At 37.7% G+C, this 21305-nt stretch overlaps 4 protein-coding genes across 14 annotated transcripts in view; 2 read left to right on the plus strand and 2 right to left on the minus strand.

The window, feature by feature from the left end:
- Positions 1–111: 111 nt before the first annotated feature.
- LOC123320585 (clotting factor C-like) lies at positions 112–5060 on the minus strand. Its single transcript, XM_044907940.1, has 9 exons — positions 4787–5060; positions 3267–3367; positions 2786–3017; positions 2390–2730; positions 2201–2330; positions 1732–1945; positions 1464–1673; positions 526–687; positions 112–446 (listed from the first exon to the last, which is right to left on the minus strand). The coding sequence occupies exons 3-9, from the start codon at positions 2996–2998 to the stop codon at positions 154–156; spliced, it is 1563 nt and encodes a 520-aa protein (XP_044763875.1). The 5' UTR covers positions 2999–3017; positions 3267–3367; positions 4787–5060; the 3' UTR covers positions 112–153.
- Positions 5061–5891: 831 nt separating this feature from the next.
- Positions 5892–8251, plus strand: LOC123320764 (ras-related protein rab7). The gene is made up of 3 exons (XM_044908185.1): positions 5892–6046; positions 6743–7001; positions 7068–8251. The coding sequence occupies exons 2-3, from the start codon at positions 6743–6745 to the stop codon at positions 7430–7432; spliced, it is 624 nt and encodes a 207-aa protein (XP_044764120.1). The 5' UTR covers positions 5892–6046; the 3' UTR covers positions 7433–8251.
- Positions 8252–8336: 85 nt separating this feature from the next.
- LOC123320765 (protein phosphatase inhibitor 2-like) lies at positions 8337–9994 on the minus strand. 2 transcript variants are annotated; one of them, XM_044908186.1, is made up of 3 exons: positions 9834–9994; positions 9514–9672; positions 8337–9448 (listed from the first exon to the last, which is right to left on the minus strand). In XM_044908186.1, the coding sequence occupies exons 1-3, from the start codon at positions 9920–9922 to the stop codon at positions 9091–9093; spliced, it is 606 nt and encodes a 201-aa protein (XP_044764121.1). In that variant the 5' UTR covers positions 9923–9994; the 3' UTR covers positions 8337–9090. The 2 variants fall into 2 exon arrangements, with proteins under 2 accessions (XP_044764121.1, XP_044764122.1); XM_044908187.1 differs by having other exon boundaries at positions 9795–9946.
- Positions 9995–10190: 196 nt separating this feature from the next.
- Positions 10191–21305, plus strand: part of LOC123320762 — a 58301-nt gene continuing 47186 nt past the window's right edge. For 3 of the 10 annotated variants that reach the window (XM_044908171.1, XM_044908174.1, XM_044908180.1), the window contains exon 1: positions 10191–10513. The gene's annotated coding sequence lies outside the window, so the exon portion shown is untranslated. The remainder of the gene's footprint in view (positions 10514–21305) is intronic. The other 7 variants (XM_044908182.1, XM_044908181.1, XM_044908172.1 and 4 more) reach the window with 6 other exon arrangements.

Consider the following 21305-nt stretch of genomic DNA (forward strand, 5'->3'; position numbering starts at 1 on the left):
CGTTCGGTCTTGAGGAAGTTTTAACTGAACCCAATTCTTTGGGCTTGGCTATCCAGTCCCCTACCCATCTACGCCCATGCCACCACCCTTGAAAAAATTCCGAACGAATAATAAAATAAAACAAAATGTATTTCCTTCACTACTACACCTAGTTTATAAATTAAAATTCCTTAGCTTATCCTGTCTGGCGTTTCTAACTGGTTCGTAAAAAGTCCTATCACTACTAATATCATTCCTGCTTGGGTTTATCACTGATTGGATCCAGGGCCCGTGCTTCGCGACGTCCGTGAACACCACGTAGTGGGAAGTATTGCACCTGGCCTGGTTCTGTAGGGCCACACTCAGGGAAACGATGCCCCTAAGCTGCCACACCTGAGTCCCAGACTGAGGCCTCGTCTTCTGGAACACCATGCCGCTGCCTGAGTCCCCGTTACACGCGGAAGTGCCTGAAAAATCCAAATGGGGTTCTTCATGGGTCCATTCTGGGCCTCGCTATTTAATTTTCGATAAACGAGAAACACTCACCGTTTCTATAACCGGCGCAGAATGTGGTGTTCGATGTGAAACGCGCAAAAAAGTCTGGGTAAGAATAAATACAGGTTTCCGTTGAAACTATGGGCATGCTAGCCTTGTGGAGTTCGTCCGTGATGACCCCATCCTCATCGTACCCCCAACCTATGATGGTACCTGAAAATTTCGAAACTTGAAGACATCTGTGTTACGAGGATGTATTGATATCTAGTTAGCCTAGACCAGTTCCATGCATAAAAAAATATTGCGTTATCATGGAAACGAACAATAACTTATTAAACCGAATTGTTACTATGGATGAGACTTGGGTACATTTCTACGATCCAGAAACGGAGCAACAATCGATGGAATGGCGACACTCTGGTTCTCCAAGACCTAAGAAGTTTCGTGTCCAAAAATCTGCTGGAAAAGTTCTTGCTTCAGTTTTTTGGGATTGCCATGGAGTAATCACGATTGATTTATTGGATAAGGGTAGAACAATAACCGAAGATTACTATTAGACATTACTGACCACTCTACGGGAAAAAATCAAAGAGAAAAGATATCCAAAGGTGTTTTGTTTTTGCAGGACAACGCTCCTGTACACAAATCCATGTTGTCATGCAAAAAATTCTTGATTTAGGGTTTGAATTACTAGAACACCCTCCTTATTCACCAGATTTGGCTCCATCCGACTATCATCTCTTTCCTCAACTGAAAAAAAAGTTTAAAAGGTCGTAAATTTTCCTCCAGGTAGGAGATAATGAAAGATGTGGAGGTCTGGTTTGCAGAGCAAGAAGAAACATTTTTTTTCAAAGTGTAGAGACGTTGCAGGTTCGCTGTAATAAATGTATCCAATTAAGAGGAGAATATGTTGAGTAATAAAATATTTTGAAATTGAAATTTTGTTTGGTTCTATAGTAGGCTAAGAATTTTTCAATATATCCTCGTACCTGGTTGATTGATAACGTGATGTAAATCCACCTGGTCTTCCCACAAACACACAGGTCTTACGTAGTTCGTCACGGTGATAGGTTCCGACAGTTTTATGATTGCTATGTCGTTTTTGAAGGTCTCTGATTCGAACTCCGGGTGCACTATGAGCTTGGACACCCTCCTGTCTTGTATACCCTTCGTGGACCACTCCTTCAGATAGTGCTTGCCTGAAATTCCGAATTGAACCAGTTTTTTTTATAGTTTTAAGTATTTTTGTTGTATCACCTAGGTAAATTACCATACTGCCGATTTTTGACGGTGTTTCTGTCCTGGGTTTGGTGACGCAGTGTGCTGCAGTCAATAGATATTCTTTGTTGATCAGAGAGGCACCGCAGATGTAGACCAAATTAACGCCTTTCGAGTGGTATATGGCTGCGTGCCATGGAAATTCACCTTCGTGGGTTACTTCCCCATGGGTGATCAGAGGTTTTGGACGTGCCTGAAAGGTATTGAATGCATATTTATATGTGTCTTGACCTTTCATCAATTTATTTCAGATTTCAGAAAAAGTCCCAAATTATACAGGTGTTTTGTTGATATTCTAGTTTTTTTCAGAAAATAACGAAGAGTCTCATTGGGACAATGACAATATCTAGATTTGAATAACAGAGAAAAAAATAATTGACAATCTCGGTGGAGCTAGTGCCTGGTTGGTCCCCCACTTGCCTGTATATAGCCAACCTTATATACTCACAATGACAGTTCCACAGATGTCGTTCAAATTCTCTCTAGACGGCGTCATGATGTCAGGTCTGGCCCCACTGAGATCACCTTGGAAAAACTCATCGTCAGACTCGTTTTCATACTCTGTAGTAGGGGTGGGCCTGAAAAACATCATACCTTCAAAAAAACCGTCGTATATGGGGATATTTCTGCTGGATACCTTCTGCTAGGCCTTGGGGTAGGCCTGAAATTGTTCTGCTGACCGCCGAAGGGTCTATAAGTGGTCCCTGAGGCTCCCGAGTTTTGACCAAGGGCAGACAGAGGTTTACTCGTAATCGGCTCACCCAGACCAGGCACAATAGGAGCAGGGGTGGTTTCTTCGCCAGTAGGACAAAACACCCTTCCGTTCAAGACGATGCGAATCAGCTCAGGCGGTGGCTCCCTCTGGTTGTAGTTTACGAAGAACAGCACGTCTTTGGGTACGTTTGGTCTGAGCTGAAAGTTCCTGTCGGACAGTCGGAACTCGATGTTGTCGTCGGTTTTGATCTGACCGAACCAGTTCTGGAAGGGAAACAGTTCAAATTTCTAGTGAGGGATGGTTTATCGTTAAACTTACACCGAGTTGTATCACAGGTCTGTCGAATTTCAGTCTGAGCCACACTCCTATCAGTTCTGTCTCATATACGAGCCTGACGGTCCCAAACCATCTGCCTGGTTGGTTTCTTTCCAGGTTGAAAGTGAATTTATCAGGGCAAGGGTTGATGGTTTGCTGCTGTGCATTCTTCAAGCATAGGAAGAAGATTACCGCGAGGAATTTCGAGTAGAACATATTTGTTTATATGGCACATCTGAAAAAATACAATACCTATACTAATCTCAATAACACACATTTTTCTAAATCATCTGGCGTGAGACTCGGACTCTCAAACCTCCATTTCCGCATTTCGAACATCTTAACAACTGAGGCGCGAACACTGCGACCATAATTGATTGGGAAATTCCCCGTTTTTCAACAATTAGAGAGGAGAGGATGGACGGAAATTGATTATCATTCCCAGGTAAAATTTTTCAGTTCGTTAACTCATAAATCTACTCACCTGCGATAAACACTTCTCTGATGCAAGTGTGAGATGGGAAAACCGCAGTTGTATTCAAAGGCGAGGTGCTTTTTTGGTCAGGAAGATGAGTGGACTGGGTGCTGGAATGCCGAAAATAACAGGTAAACGAGATTTGCAAGACGTCCATCATTTTAAGCATGGGCGGAACTTGGAGAGGGGGGCAAAAGAAGCAAATAAAGAAAAATGATAGTTGAAGGGGTCTATAGCATCTATTTTGATGTCCAGGGAAGTCAATAAAAATTACAAGGGCACAACTCAGTCGAAACAGAAACCATTTGCAAAAAATATTGTTAAAGTACGTAAGACGTGTGTTATCAAGGAATACTCTGAGTTGTATTCTCAAGATACTGCGGCAAATGAACAATGTTGTGAGAAACCTCTGTTACAAACAGTCCAACAATGTAAGGCGATATCATTTCAGTTCAAGGAGGAGTATTGATAAGTTAAAATTTCATCAGAACTTTTGTCAAAACATTAACTGTTTATAGGAAGACACGCATAAAACAAGAGAAGAAATTACACCTAAAATATGTAAAATTCAATGAAAATAATTAGGTGAAGTCTTAGTATAATCGCCCAAATACACACTGCTCAAAAATTGAAGTGGATAATTTGTTATTTGAGTCAAAGATTCCACCCTGTATATCACATTCACGCGAATAATACACCTCAAGAATTCTTGAGGTCAGAACAAACATTTTTTTCCTTTACCATTTTTTTCGAATCGGTTCGGTTTAAAAGATACAGGCTGTTGAAGAACCATAAAAAAAATTATTTTTAGTTCTATCTCACAAACTGTTCTATTGAATGGAATGAATTTTGGAATATAGTTTTTCATTTATTAGATGAATCTTTTTCGAACACAAGATATCACCCACGTCTTCCAGTTTTCTCATTATCCCCAGGGGTGGCATAGCTCACTATGAAAACTTAAAATGGCTATATTTTTTTATCAGGGCCGATTCGGAAAAAATGGTTTGGGAAAAAAGTGTTTCTTTTAACCTCAAGAATCTACTGTTACAGTCTTTGTACGAGTCAAAGACTCATCCTGTATAAGAGGTATCTAAGTAGTGTATAGGGTCATTTTCTGGTAATAAATGCATGAAAATTAAACGTTTATTGACAATAATATAGAATAACTTCTTCAGCACGCCTATGTGCAACTCTGGAAGGTTTCCAAGACGATAATTTATGCAGAAGATTCTACCTCCCAGCTCAATGAATTATAGAATCCCATCTCTGTAATTGCATCATTGAAAAGAATCAATTATTATTTTAGCGAACACGATATAAAAATAAATCCGCATTTGGGATTCTAAAAAGAGGTTCTTCAAGGTTGGTCTATTTTGTCTCTGACCTTTAGCGACCTCACAACAAACAATACATCTAACGGTAGTTTTATTATCACTTTTGCGGAAATGCTAATAATTTTGGATTCCTAAATGGACTCTTCCACTTATTGACCCTCTTATTCCAGTGAAAAATGGTAAGAAACTCACCTAATAATCTGAGATAAGGAACTGGACAACGGTAAAATCGTCAAATATCACTCAAATTTACAGAAGTACACCCACAAAAATCGTTCACGACCGAGTGGACATTATTGTATTGACAAATTTCTATTATGTGATGTCGAATTTTTATCAGGCAAAACTGGTATTCTCGGAGAAATGTCGATAGCGGGAATAACCTCTCTATCTGTTCTTGGTAATGTTTTGTTTGAGACTAGATAAAACGGATGGGAAGAAATCTGAACGCGAATGGTATAAGGAATTACTGAAACTCGTTTGGGAAAATCTGGGAGAATTGATGATGTTCTCATTAAGGATTTTGGCGAGATGATTAACTCACTTCCGTTTTGTATTCTAATCGATTATACATCTCGATATCCGCACAACTTGTTGCAGGCATTAATAAGAACAAAAAAATTCTGCTCGATCTATAAAAACAGAAGAAAATATATTGAAAATGATTACATGTAGTGAGAATGACACTTGGTCAAGTTACTTGGGTATTATTCATCAATTTCCATTGGAATTAAGCAAAGAATTCCATGGATTCTGGAAAATCTGATTCACTTTTCCATATGAAAAATTCAGTATGTAAATCGATTTAAAATGAATCCATATTTTGATGAGTAATAAAAGCGGACCTTATACTACAAGAACTTATAACAGTAATCAATGAACTACCGCTAGATAACCCCTGAACTGAATTCGTGATTATCAATGTATATAAATGCGATTTTCCAGAAGCTAAATTAAAATCGAAATAACATCCTCAGATCTCTCAAGAAACCGACGACGGAAGATTCAGTTAATTAAATATAAATCGTTATCATTTGTTCCTCATTTCCTCCATAATTTATCTCAGTTTGACCTGAAACAACCTTTCGAAATTGAAATTATCAAGGAAATTGGAAAACTTGTACGCATGCTGCCATCTATCTTCGGAACACCGTACTAAAAGAAAATGTTTAGTGAAAATTTCTACGCCCGGGGAAAACTGACGGATAGTTTTCGTTTCTACGGTTTTGACGGAAAACTTTTCGTCAAATTACAATGAATTCGTAAAAAGAAATTGTCACCGATTACAGAGTGAAATTGTTACAGAGGAAATTGTTATATTTAAACACGAAGGAATCTTCTTTATCGTTATGTCAACCTTTGTCAAATAAGTTAGTCAGCAGTCGGCCATTTTCCTTGTAAGCAGAATACGCAGTAAATTTTTCTAGTGTATTTTTCTCAAAATATTCAAAGGTACGTCCCTTAATTTTTCATGTTACACCTATCTTAATGTTGAGAATTAAAAATTTTCAAGAATTAAATCGCTGTGAGATGAAAATTTTGTTGTTCTGATCAGCTGATTTTGATTACGGATTTATACGTTCATTGTTCCTATTAGAAATAACATCGTTCTATCTAGCAATTAAATACTTTACGCCCCTATTTCGGTAAATACCAATCTTTTTTCGAGTTTTAATAGAAATGTATGTGGAAAAATTCCAGGGAAATGCTGTAAACTGTGAAAGATGATTAATTATTATTTGAACCTTATTATTTATTCTTAGATGTACAGAACGCTCTTTGTTCCCACGTTTTGTTATTGACGAAAAGTTTGACATTCTTGTTTGATTTCGCAACGAGGCAATAAAAAACATTATAGGGGAACAAATTTTCAAAGACAGTAATTTTGTTTTGTGAACCCCCGAGGGTAATTACGTCATTGATGATTTATCTTCTGGGAATATGCTTTGTTTGGTTTCTCACATGGAACGAAATATTTCAAATTGACTTATTCAATTTAATAATCATTTAACATATTGAAACAACAGTTGATAATGAGTCATTGTTTTGAACACCTTATTTTTAATCATTGGATGGTAGATAACATTTGGTCAATATATTCTTTTGGAACTGTGGAAAAATAGCTTGATAAACTTGTTCTGCTTTCAGATGGCTAGTCGCAAAAAGGTACTTCTCAAAGTTATCATTCTTGGAGACTCGAGTGTGGGGAAGACGTCTCTAATGAACCAATATGTGAACAGAAAGTTTTCAAACCAGTATAAGGCGACAATAGGCGCCGACTTCCTCACCAAAGAGGTAACTGTAGACGATAGAAGTGTTACTATGCAAATTTGGGACACCGCAGGTCAGGAACGTTTTCAATCGCTCGGTGTGGCTTTCTACAGAGGCGCTGATTGCTGCGTTTTAGGTAAGAATCAAACAATTCACGATTTTACACTCGAAACTGACAAAATATTGTCTATTCCCACTACAGTATTCGATGTGACCGCACCAAACACTTTCAAGTCATTGGACAGTTGGAGGGATGAGTTTCTGGTGCAGGCTTCTCCCCGTGAACCGGAAAACTTCCCCTTCGTCTTGCTGGGCAACAAGGTGGACCTCGAACCTCGTTCCATATCCTCGAAAAGGGCCCAACAGTGGTGCCAGGCCAAGAACAACATACCCTATTTCGAAACGTCAGCGAAAGAGGCCCTCAACGTGGAACAGGCGTTCCTGGCGATCGCCAAGAACGCCCTCGCTCAACAAAACTCCACCGTCGACCTTTACAACGAATTCCCCGATCAAATCAAGCTCACCAACACGCAGAAACCCCCGAGCAGCGGAAGTTCTTGTTGCTAAGTCGGAGGGACAGCCGGACATTCTACGATCTGCGCGCGGGTGATCTTATTCAATATTCCTAGTGTATTTCGGGGACAGAAGTGATCCTCCGATCGACCCAGGGACACACTCGATCCTATTTTACCTTTTTTAACATATTGAATTTTATGAACTACGAGATTCCACTAAAATCAACCCTTCCGATGTTGATTACACTTGCCGGATTGATTCGTCTCAGTTCCGTTATATTTGGCAAAAGTTATAAGTCGTTCTGTCCCCTAGTTGATATTCTTTATAGTTAAATACATTTCTTTTGAATAAACTTTTTCAAAATTTTCAAATAGCTACTTTGTGAAATAAGATTTGGGCTTGAAGAATGTTCGTCACGATTGTGATATTTGAATAAAACTGAATAATATACAGGGTGTGGAAAATTATCATATGCATCACTTCACTAGAGGAATCAACAATGAATTGCTCTCTGGAAATGGACATTTAACATCTGCAACATTCTGTATAATATGAGGAACTTGATTCTAGCAACCTTATCGTTACTTTTTAATTTTTAAATATTATTTTTCTATGTAAATAGCATTCAAGTTATGATTGCCTTGAAGTAGTTTTAAATGGTTAGGTCTGTATAGTTTGAAGGAGAAATATCGTTATTTATAAGTTGAATATTATTATACTTGGCAATTTCAAAGAAAATTCAATTATATATAAGTTATGAATTTTAAATCATTGATTGGATTATGAAAATTAAAAGATATCAGTTCATCCAATATTTCAATAGTATAAACGTTTGTATATTATGATAAATATTAATAAATATTATACAGATTTAGTCGTTTCACTACAAAGGACGATTTTTTCAGAGTTCTAAGCTGTTGTTTCAACAGTTTCGAAGAAAAAATGAAACAGAATATTCAAATACGTCAACATTTATTCAACTTCAAAAAAAAAAAATAAAAGAATACTTATCAGCATCCTAGTCATTTCAAAATATTCCAGCTGAGTCTAAAAATCACTCTTCGAGCTCAATTTGAATGGTTTTTGAGATGACTACTGCCGAATGGAAAAAAAATCGATGCAGTACTTCTAAAATAAAACAAAAAGCTGATCGATACATTGCTCTGAGAAAAAAATCGGTTATTACACATTTACAGCTATGAAAACAATGAGTCAAGTGTCTCATTCAAGCGAAAACTACTACTTAATTGATGATTAAACTTTGTCGATTAATAATTTTTCATAAAAATAAATATTATTTCGTATTATACATTTTGTCGTCTTCATAATAAATACATTTATCCTCACAAGGTTTTCATCCCATTGGAATGGAATAATTATTGGTGTTCACTCTAAAATCAGTGCCAAATTCTCGTACCGCAATTTCACATGTAAAAATCATCTTCACATCGAAAGTTAATAGCTGGAAATTTATATCACAAATTTTTGAAGACCATTTTTACATAAAAGTATTTTCCAAAGCCGCGTTTTACAACTTCTCTTACCAAACGAATGTTGAGCAATACAATAAAGTAAATGTCCTTGTTTTACGCACTTTTTATGTATAGCTATCGACACTAAGATCAATCCTAAAAAAGCCATTTTCGTGAAAAATTCAAAATGAAAATCCTGAAGATCTAAATTTATACACAGATTTATTTTGGCAATATTTAGGTACGCTTAGAACTACCTTGTATATTCGTATTACCTACTGGGGAAGATCTTCTGTTACTTTTAGGTGAAGTAGGCGATGGACTTCTACCTTTACTTGAACTTTTGGCAGAAGTACTCTGTGATGCTTTAGATGAACTGTTATCATCATCATCATCGTCCTCATCATCTTCTTCAAGAAGTTTTCTAGCTAGTTGCACAGCATAGAATTCATTATAATGCTTTTTACGTTTTTGGCGAAATTCTTTCCTTCTCAGTTTTTCTTCTTCAGTCAAGTCTGAATCTTCTTCCTCCGAATCCTCATCCTCTGACGACTGTTGCTGGAATTTGGGAGGTTTGTCAACAGCCAATTTGAGTCTACAAATAATGAAAATTAGGCGAAATCTGCATACAGAACTCAAGTCTTTAAAATTTCCTCTTACTTCTCTGCTAAGGCAGTAGCATCTAATCTGTCTAGCTCATCTTCACTGAAGTTGAAAGGTGTCTTGGGTTCATCAATTTTCATATGTCCATAGTCTTTGTCAGGGGGATGAAGAGTAGCTATGATATTCATTTCATCAAAAGTAGTTTCTTTCGCTTTCCTAAAATGAGTGATGTCATAATGAAGAATGGCAGATAATCCATATCCTTGGAGATAATGAGGATTAACGAAATTGAAGCGTTTAGGGTTGGGCTTTTAAGTGCGAAAATGTAGAAAAAAAACCTGTTTTATGGGGTTTTGCTAACTGGATTATGTGCTCACTTAGCGTGCGAATGACCATCTTGCCTATCGAAGCTGCTAGAGTTTTTCAAAATGCCTTTCGAAGGCCTTTTTTGCAAATTATCTGCCATCAGCACTCATACATCAACCTGAAAATCAAACTGTTTGACAACTTCAATGTCATAAAAAATTCGCGAGAACATAGAGAGAAATTTCCTTCTTGAACAATATCGGATTGATCGCCGCATTCGAAGTGATTAACCGGACAAGAATTCGGACTATTTCGGTTGGAATTTATACGTGGGAGTGACGAAAATGACATGCCCACGTCGTTATACAGGTGAATTTGAGGGTTTTTCTCTGACTCCGGTCAATAAACTCGATCAAAATGTCTCGATCAAAATTAATCCGTTTTTCCGGCCGAAAATGAGTGGAAGAGGCGCATTCCTTTCGGTTTCGTAGGTTCAGAAGTTGAAAAATTCACCCGCGAGAGCGCAGCCGCTCCCTGATACATTTATTTCAGTCGCCGGGATCAAATTTCCCGTCGAGCTTTTGCGCCGTCGTATCCGTAGAAGAAGACGGCCAGAAGAGCACCTAGTCGGTTTAGTGCAGTTCTTGTAGCGAGGTGGAGGTGTTTTAATATAACTTTGTGTATGAAACTGTGCTATCGGTAAATTTGTGTTTACATTTCGAGCAATATCCGACATAAAACAGGCCCGAAGGTGAGTGATTTTCGATCCTAGACGCGTTTTGCGTTCACACCGACGGTCCGATGTTTATTTCTCTCCTCCAGGTCGTTTCGCTCCGAGGGTTGGCTGAAAAACAAACGTCACGTCAGTTTCAACTTCTTAATTTTTTTTTTTATTCCAGCACCACACCCATACTTACGCTTCTCATTCAAATTTCGTCGTTTTAAGCCTCTTTTCATTCAATTCGACACTTTTCAACATTCTCCTGCTTCAATCTAATCGACTATTTTTTGTGCACAACTCACAGGTGGTTTTTATCTATATTCACGTTAACCCGAAGAAAATTCACGCATTCGTCGCGGAAATTTTCTACCAGTTTTCACGTTCAGATAGGTGCATACTTCGTTTACACCGAGATTATTTTGGTACGTGCATGATGACCTATCAAAATTCTTTAGGTGTTTAAAAGTCCGATTTGGAAGCTGGCCAACATCTAAATAAGATACGGAGGCATTATTTACATCAGCCCTATAGATTGAGGGGCTTTGAATTTCACAATACCACGTACAGGGTGTAAATGAAAAATTGCCAAAAAAATTAAGTGGTGATTAAGCAATTTTCATTTTTTGAATGAAACTGCTTTTCATGTTCACAGGGCTGTTCCAAAAAAATTTAAATGAAAGGCCAAACATATTTTTGACAAGGTACCTTTGTTTAATTTTTTGGCCACTTTTCAGTTACACCCTGCCTAAAGATGATTTTCTTATTCAAGGGGACAATCAGTTAGAGAAAATTCTTAAAAATCTATTGTTTCTTTCGCAACAAGACTCATATTCAATCTACTCCTAAAGAAATTGTCATAATTATTATTATCCACGCTATTTCGCATTATTTTACATGATAATGTTTTTTAATCAGTATTTTGAATATTGTATCTACAAATTCTTATCTCTCTAGAGTCTAGATCGAATAGTAAACACCCCACAAAAAATTATTTATAAATTTAATCCAAACAATTCCCAATTCATCTTCCTAAATAGAATCTGCCATAAAAATGAAGCACCACTATGTAAATAAATGAATGATCATTTCAATTCTGAATTTTTTTTCAAATTAAGTGAAAAACAATGTAATCGTTGAGTTGAATCAAATCAAACCACCTCCAGATCGATTGTTTATTTCATCAGCCACTATCCTATAACGTAGTAGTTTTTTCGCTTCGCAGGTTTATTGAACGAAGCAACAAATCATTGTAACCGCAGGTAAAAACGCTAACGACGTCATATCTCGCGGTCTCTGCGGCCATAACACGATAATATTCGAATGAAACACTTCGTCCTAGTGGAAAAACGTGAAAAATCGCGAGTTGACCAGGGACTTTTCAGAGTTCTTGAGACACCAGATGAATTAATCTGTTTAACGTATTTCCGCATTGTCGAGCGCCGATTTGAAATTCAAAACCTGGACAGTGTTAATTGCCAAGCGAAACGGTTTTTTCGCCGGGTAGTTTTTCTAGGAATCCACAATTAACTATCTGAATGGGATAACGGACTTATTAGCGAAATAAATGTTGTTCTGGCACAAAAACGCAGAGTGCCGACCTTCGGTTTTGAAGAAGAAAAATTACGACGTTATTGAGCAACATACACTGGATATCATTCTCATTACCTGCGTGTGTTTTGTTCCGAGTTCGTTCGATGCTGGTAATCGAAGAGGCGACGTTTGGATAAGGATTTATTTTATTTGTTGATTTTCTTGCTCTTTCCCATTACCATTTTCCGTATTATCCGTCCAGAAAACCGATAACTGTTTCTGATTTCTTCCTCGCTAGCTTGAAAGAAAAAAAGACGATTAGAATATGTCCTGTACAATCTGGTTTATGGCCATGTCGCCTATATCATTGAGCCAATAAAAATATGCATTAAATTTATCATTTTTCATTGCCTTTTTAACTCGATCTTAATGTTCTTTTCATGAATAAACTTACACAAGTTACTGAACTTTTTTTGTACCTCAAAAACTATAAGCCAGTTCTTACCACACTTTTGGCATTGCCTTAAAAGGCATGAATATTTTATTTCTCTGTGTAGACAAAAAACAAACGAGAACCTATCGGAACTTGACACAGGCCGTACGTTGTTGTTGTTGTTGGGCCCCTTCTTGGCTCGACACGGACAGTCTTGTATCCAATTCCGTCAGACATGTGTTGTTGTTGCCCCATAAACATCAGACGTTTCTTTGTCTTTTCGCGCTCCCCCTGGGGGTCCCTTGTAGCACCTCCGCGAGGTATGAAAAATCAAGCAGCTGTTCACGACGCGTGAAACAGTCTCGAGATGGTTGGACTGCGAAGATTACAGAGTCTAACCTAACCGTAACTCTATAATCTTTGGTTAGGCCGTATATGGAATTATAAATTTAGCAATAGTCCGGTCCTGACGATGCCTAGATCGGATTGGGGAAGATTTTGCTTTTCTAGAACTTCGCAGGCTCAAAAATGTGTAGAGAGAGCAGTAGCATGCATGTTTTTTTTATTTTGATCCATAAATTTCTCGGTCTTATTGTTATTTCATTTTATTTCTTGTATAAACGCTTCCTTAGTGCATTTTGGACTGGAATTATTCAAAAACATTGTTCGAAATTGTCACAATTAGTAAAGCACAGTCTTACCCGGCGTTAAAGTGCCAATAATGGCACTTTGACAACGAATAATTTCACAAGCACTTTCAATACCGTGTCTGAATTTTTCACCTACCTTCCAAGATGTTTTTATTCAGATAGTTTCGAACATTTCGTTGATAATGATGAGGAGTTCCTTCCAGTATTGTGAAAAACATTTTTCTCCATTGAATGTTAGTTCATCGGTGAATAAATTAAATGCTGTTAGAGCCACAGACCAAAATCTTAACCGAGAAAAAAATCTTGCAGTTCTAATGGTAGGGCAGACTTTCCTGCATCTAATTTCCACTGCTCAAGTATGCTTGCTCCCAGATTCCTGCAATTTAAGATTATTTCAGGCATTTTCCAACAAATTTATCAATCTCTGTTTAATTCTGTGTACTGTAACATTGAATACAATAACCGACTTTCAGACTACTTGTACTTGAAATTTCATGGCATTGGACTTAATGGGATGATAACTCCGCCATCTTGAATATTTCATAGGGGCGATTTTTGGCGCAATGATCTGTGTCAAAAGGGAAAACGCACCTTTGAAGACATCCTGTATTTATCATTAATATTAAGTTCAATGACTAGTCAAAAAGAGTGCGAAAACGAAGTAATCTCTAGGCAGACCCTACTGTATGCAAGCTAGTATCATCAGATCTGAGTTGACGAAACCGTCTAACGAGTAATATGCCAACCTCATCGAAATTTTCCAATTGAATTGCGTGTACTCAAGGTGATTAATGGTATTGCTTTGTTTTGTAGGTCAAGGTGGATCGAAATATAAACATCGTAACGAATAAACGAACGCTGAATCTTTTCTGTGCATGCCACCAAGTTCCAACAATAAAATACTGAGATTGCATTTCATTTTTCAAAAAATAAAGGAGAAAAACTGTCAAATTCTGATCGTTCAGTGTACTTTGATTATAATTATTTTAAAAACGTCAGTGTGTGGCTGTGGCATTCGCTCAGAGGTCTCAGGAGTTTCAATAACCCTACGTACTCGTTTCGATATATTATAACTTCTTCAGGTGGGAAATATGTACCACACGATACACTCTGGCACTGTTGATGACCGTTTCACAATGGTGCGGAGTGGTCCGAGTCGAATAAAACATAATGGATAAATGCGAAAGATCCAGGATAATGAACTCTGGCAATGTAAACAAGTGGTAATTGATTCCATCCGGTTATTCAATTTTATTCGGTGGTTTATCCCGTTCTAGGACCACCATTCTTCTGATCCGTTCGGTCTCTAAGAAAACGGTTGTACGAGGGTCACCTGACCTAACTATATCACTGCGATATTGAGGTTATGGAGCGAAATTCGATCAGAGAAGTGACATACGGTTCCATTCTGACAGTCGAGCTTCTATCAAGGCTCTTATATGTCATCTGATCAAAGCTGATATTGGAATACACGAGAAAAATCAATGAAATAGGCAAGAATATCCAGGTCTTTTTAGTCTAGGTTTCTGGTCATTCGGGAATCAAGGCTCTTGACAAAAAAGAGTACGAACGTCTTTCAGGAAAACGTATCTACAAGAAATAATTTCAAGAGTAAGAAGGAACCGAAAAGGAAACACCTTGTATGAATGTATAAACATTCCTGGGCTGTATCTTTTATGGAACTTTAATACTTTGTGATTTAAACAGTGATCACACGCTTATTACCTCCTTATTGTTATTATTATTATTTGAACCAGGGTCGTTGTGGCTTGGTTAGCCTTTTTGGTCGAACTGCGACCATGTAGATCTTTTGTTCTCTACCCTACCCATTCATAGGAACACAAGGAGGTCGTCAATGGTGTTGATAAAACCGACAACATCCTAAGGAGCCTTGGCTGTTACCTCGTGAGCATCCAGGACCGGTTTCCCAATATGAATGGTTCTTAGGCCAGCCAGCTCTGGACACTTGCATACCATGTGTTCAGCTGTTTCTGCTTCTGATCCACAGAGCCTACAAATATCATCTGTTGACTTTCTCATAGGGTACAAGTTAAATTTGTACCGACAGTGCCCTGTCAGCAGTCCCACCATCACCCGAAGCTCAGCTCGTGACAGCTTTAGCAGTTTTCTGGTGTAGGTCGGTGAAATCATCACGAATTTCTTTGACTGGGTAAGTCCAGGAGTGTTTCTCCAGAGGGTTTTTCTATTGTTCAACTCCCATTGTTGAACCGCTGTCTTATATTGGTATTTCCCAAGCCCATAGAAAGGTTCAGGTCCAACATGTGTTAATCTTGATGCTCTTTTTGCAAGTTCTTCGGCTTTTTCATTTCCTTCAACACCACTACGCCCTGGTACCCATAGTATAGTCACTTGATAGCTTCTGGCCAGTTGCTTTATGGTATTATCATCTCCTTAGTGGCTTACTCATAGTCTAGCAGAAACTGATGAGTGCAGATGCTATGAGAAAGGGTAAGAAACTTCCGATCAGCTGCCACGCCATTGCAAGCCTGTATAGGTGGTTTAGCTTCGAGAAGAGCTCCTATCCTTAAGGTCGCAGTGCGGTGATATCCTTTTAAACATCTATTATAACCATACATAGTAGATACAGTTAGGTAAGGTAAGGAGTGGTTACTCCTTTCCCTTCTGCACCATGTAGTTTGTACATAGTAGACCTTAAAAGGGGTTGCTCTTTCTTGTAGGCACATTTTGCCATACCAAAGGTTCCTGATCAATGAAAGGAGCTTGTGCTCTCCATTCCTGACCTCATCTTCATTTCCTTTGATTCCTATAAGTGACCCAGTGGGAACCCAGGCTGAAGAGACATTGTTATTCTGGCCTAATTCGTTGTGTTTTCTTCTGCACTCCCATATCATCTTCTCCTGCACCATGACAAGGGGACATTGTGTGGCTAACCTAATAGGACTATCCCAGGAAATCTAGTTCGAAACAAATGATTTACCAGCATCAGCTGCTTCTTTTATAACCTAGGTCCATTTATAACAAGTTGTTTCCTCTGTTCTTCCTGTAGGCCTTGCACCAAGTATCCTGATGTATGCAAACAATTCGTCGAGTGTGCGGTTTAAGGTACAATACAGCTCCCTTTTGTCTTCAGCCATGATTTTCCCTCAACAAGTACTCTCAGCCTTGGAATAATCTTCTTCGAGTCGTCGATCCGTCTAATTTCCCTATCCCGATGCCGAGAGGTGTAAAATCGGCCCCATTCACAATTCCGACCGAAATTTGCGCGCACGGGTCTGCGATTTAGCGCAAGTTGTGTATGGCCAAGCCAGGCCTCCACCGTCGTCAGCCCCGGGTCGTTAACATTCTTCCGAAAGATCAACAAACTCCTCGCTCGAACACCGAGGCCGGTATCGAATTGACGCAGGTCTTCTATTTTTCCTTGCTGGATGCTGGCGAATTGTGTATCGGATATTCCTGCATGCGAGATGCAGCAGTGATATGGTCGATTCATAACGTGACCTTGAAGAAAGGTGTATTGATTGTCGGATTTCGATATTATTGGAGGATTTTCGAGTTTTCAACGCTCAAAATGGTATAGGGATAGTATGCAGACAACGAGATTATTAACTAGAAATACACTGCTGAAAAATGGGAGTCGATATTAGAAAGAAATCTTACTTTTTGAACTTGGATCAAACTTTAAGTATAGGTGAGGGTGGATCTTTGACTCGTGTTAATATTTCAACTGTAGATTCTTGAGGTCAAAAGAAACACTTTTTTCCTTTTCTATTTTTTCCGAATCGGCTTGGTTTAAAAGATACAGGCTGTTAAAAAACCATAAAAAATTAAATTTTTAGTTGTATCTCACAAACGGTTTTATCGAATGAAATGAATTTCAGAATATAGTTTTTTATTTATTCGATGAATCTTTTTCGAACACAAGATATCACCTACATCTTCCAGTTTTCTCATTATGACCATTATGTACCATAAAAATAACAAAAATTCAAGGAACCCAACACTTGAAACTAAGTTGGACGCTATCTAATGAATATTTGAATGTATTGTAAAATAAAAGTATTCCTCATATTCTCTCGTGTAATGCGCCGTTTTCGAGTAATTTGATGTTCAAAAAATTAAAAAGTATCTGAGAAATTTGAAAAATTGGGTACTTTGGCTGAATACAACTCTGTTTAAAAGATCCACATATGTGTAGTGCCATAGATTTAGCTTGTTATTCTGAAGGTAATTTTGTCCCTCCAGGTGTGGCATAGCACATTATGAAAACTCAAAATGGCTATATATTTTTATCAGGCCCGAATCGGAAAAAATGATATGGGAAAAAAGTGTTTCTTTTGACCTCAAGAATCTACTGTTAATATATTTGTACGAGCCAAAGACTTACCCTATCAATCCATGTGGAAGTGCGTATTACAGAAACACAAAATATGGTCCTCATTTCATTCGGCTGCAGTAAAAAAATGTTGATGGGAATTTTCCTGCATGATTCAATACAATAACAATTAAGAGAACATTCTTTTGATGAACTTTTCTTCATTGCTCTTGACCTAGTCTAAGCAACCTTATACCTCTATTTATTTCGCTGAATATGTGGACAAACTGCCACAACCTTCCAGATAAATTGTATATCACCCGATAATTCTTCTGTAGGTTTTTATTACCGGAAATTAGCTTCCTCTTCGGTACATCGGTGCTTCGAAGTAGTGCATGCCTCATCTTCGACTCCTCATAATCAATTCTAAGTGGTTTTACTGGTTTCCCCGACGAGACGGGGGGGTTGGGGGACGCCTGTCGGAATTGCAGTACCGATAACATCGCGATACCATCTAATGGGGCAAATTGAAAGTATCGTTGTGACTTTTTTGTTTGTCAGTTTGTGCCCCGGCTCGGTTGTTTGTCTTTAATTGACTTAGTACCGGCGAATGGGCTGTTCTGATTGATTTAGAGAGGCAGGATACGATCGTTATGTGGTTTTTGCTCGGTCAACCCTCTCTGTGTCATGTTACGACGATCGATTTTTGGCAAATATGTTCATACACAGCTCCCTCCATCAGTAGAATCGGCCACCATCTGTAAAGATGGTATTGTTAGTTAATCATTTGGAATATGAAGAAGAAATCTGGTATGAAATGAGGAGTGCTTAGCCCTTTTAGGTAGAATATCACTTCTAGTGTAGGTGAATTTATTCTAAGAATCTCGTTATATGAATTATATCAGTAAAATTCAGAAAATAATGGTAATGTTTCATACAACCCTATTTACGTGTATTTTACGATGCAGGTGTTTGTTTTATATCCACCTGTTACCCCTCCAAGGGCGGTTCCAGTGGGGGGGTATATCTACTCTTGAGAATTTGAAAGAAAATCCTCACTCCTAAACTGACCTATTTGCTACTCTGTCTAAACATCAGGATGTTCTATTACTGTTTTAGGATATGAAGTGCATAGAATTTGTTTTGAAGATTCTAGAAAACCAAACAGTTGATATTTCAATAGAGAATTGCACTCCAGAGAGCTCTCCAAAGTCAACTCGAAAATGAAAAGTGGAAAAACAAAAAAAATTATTTTCTCCTGAACAGGGCCAGATATTTGAAATTTTGGTATGAAAATATAGGTTTTCGAACACGCTGAATCTATTGAGAGCAATTTCAAGAGCCTATCTCCCTTCGTTTAGATTTTCATCTTGGAAATGGCATTTTTCAAAAAATTGCAATTTTCAATCTGCGATATCTCCTGTTATATTCGTCTGATCCAATTGGGATTTTCGGTTATATAATCAGCGTTTATTAGGCTTCCATCCTAGCACAAAAATCCGATTTCGAAAATCTCGATTTTTTGGGTCAAAAATGAGCAAGGGGTTAGACCCCCCTAAAATCACCTATTTGCTACTTTGTCTAAAAATCAGGGTGTTCTATTACTATCTTAGGATATGGAGTGCGTAGAATTTGTTTCGAAGATTCTAGAAAACCAAAAAGTTGATGCTTTAATAGAGAATTGCACTCCAGAGAGCTCTTAGAAGTCAACTCGAAAATGAAAAGTGGAAAAACAAAAAAAATTATTTTCTCCTAAACAGGGCCAGATATTTGAAATTTTGGTATGAAAATATACGTTTTCGAACACGCTGAATCTATTGAGAGCAATTTCAAGAGCCTATCTCCCTTCGTTTAGATTTTCATCTTGGAAATGGCATTTTTCAAAAAATTGCAATTTTCAATCTGCGATATCTCCTGTTATATTCGTCTGATCCAATTGGGATTTTCGGTTATATAATCAGCGTTTATTAGGCTTCCATCCTAGCACAAAAATCCGATTTCGAAAATCTCGATTTTTTGGGTCAAAAATGAGCAAGGGGTTAGACCCCCCTAAAATCACCTATTTGCTACTTTGTCTAAAAATCAGGGTGTTCTATTACTATCTTAGGATATGGAGTGCGTAGAATTTGTTTCGAAGATTCTAGAAAACCAAAAAGTTGATGCTTTAATAGAGAATTGCACTCCAGAGAGCTCTTAGAAGTCAACTCGAAAATGAAAAGTGGAAAAACAAAAAAAATTATTTTCTCCTAAACAGGGCCAGATATTTGAAATTTTGGTATGAAAATATAGGTTTTCGAACATGCTGAATCTATTGAGAGCAATTTCAAGAGCCTATCTCCCTTCGTTTAGATTTTCATCTTGGAAATGGCATTTTTCAAAAAATTGCAATTTTCAATCTGCGATATCTCCTGTTATATTCGTCTGATCCAATTGGGATTTTCGGTTATATAATCAGCGTTTATTAGGCTTCCATCCTAGCACAAAAACCCGATTTCGAAAATCCCGATTTTTTGGGGCAAAAATGAGCAAGGGGTCAGACCCCCCTAAAAGCACCTATTTGCTACTCTGTCTAAAAATCAGGGTGTTCTATTACTATCTTAGGATATGGAGTGCATAGAATTTGTTTCGAAGATTCTAGAAAACCAAACAGTTAATTATTCAATAGAGAATTGCACTCGAGAGAGCTCTTCAAAGTCAACTCGAAAATGAAAAGTGGAAAAACAAAAAAAATTATTTTCTCCTAAACAGGGCCAGATATTTGAAATTTTGGTATGAAAATATAGGTTTGCGAACTCGGTGAATCTATTGCGAACAATTTTGAAAGCCTATCTCCCTTCGTTTAGATTTTCATCTTGCAAATGGCATTTTTCAAAAATTTTCCATTTTCAATCTGCCATATCTCCTGTTATATTCGTCTGATCCAATTGGGATTTCCGGTTCTATAATCCGCATCGCCAAGCCTTCCACCCTAGCACAAAAACTCGATTTCGAAAATCTCGATTTTTTGGGTCAAAAATGAGCAAGGGGTCAGACCCCCCTAAAATCACCTATTTGCTACTCTGTCTAAAAATCAGGGTGTTCTATTACTATCTTAGGATATGGAGTGCGTAGAATTTGTTTCGAAGATTCTAGAAAACCAAAAAGTTGATGCTTTAATAGAGAATTGCACTCCAGAGAGCTCTTAGAAATCAACTCGAAAATGAAAAGTGGAAAAACAAAAAAAATTATTTTCTCCTAAACAGGGCCAGATATTTGAAATTTTGGTATGAAAATATAGGTTTTCGATCACGCTGAATCTATTGAGAGCAATTTTGAAAGCCTATCTCCCTTCGTTTAGATTTTCATCTTGGAAATGGCATTTTTCAAAAATTGCAAATTTCACTTGAAAATTCTTCAAGACCGAACGGTGGTACCAAAATGGATGAAGTTCTCAGATTTATTAATAGAAGAGTTGCTCTTTCAGAATATGTATCACATTTAGATCTACGATTATTTTCCTGGAAGAAAAACTACTCGAAAGTTGACCTTTGAAAAATTCCCAAAAAGATGGAGCCATTTAAAAAATCGTCAAGACCGAACAGTTGCACAAAGCTCGATGAAATTTCGAGATTCATCAATAGAAGTGTTGCTCTTTGAGAACTTGTGAGAAATGTTTTTCGAATAACGAAAAATTACTTTAATTCTCCCTGTCAAACAAGAATAAGTTTCAAAGAAGCTTTCTTTCATACATATAACAATTATAAAGATATACCTATTTCATATCAACGAAATTTCAAATATAAAATTATGCCCCCCTGCCCAAAACCGCTCCTTGAACCGCCACTGCACACCTCTTGATGCAAGGTTGCCAAAGTGTGAACGCAAGCGTTTGTACCTAAATTTCAGTATTTTTACCACGCCAATTAATATTTTTCC

Source organism: Coccinella septempunctata, chromosome 9, assembly GCF_907165205.1.
Source record: "Coccinella septempunctata chromosome 9, icCocSept1.1, whole genome shotgun sequence".
Taxonomy (NCBI): Eukaryota; Metazoa; Arthropoda; class Insecta; order Coleoptera; family Coccinellidae; genus Coccinella; species Coccinella septempunctata.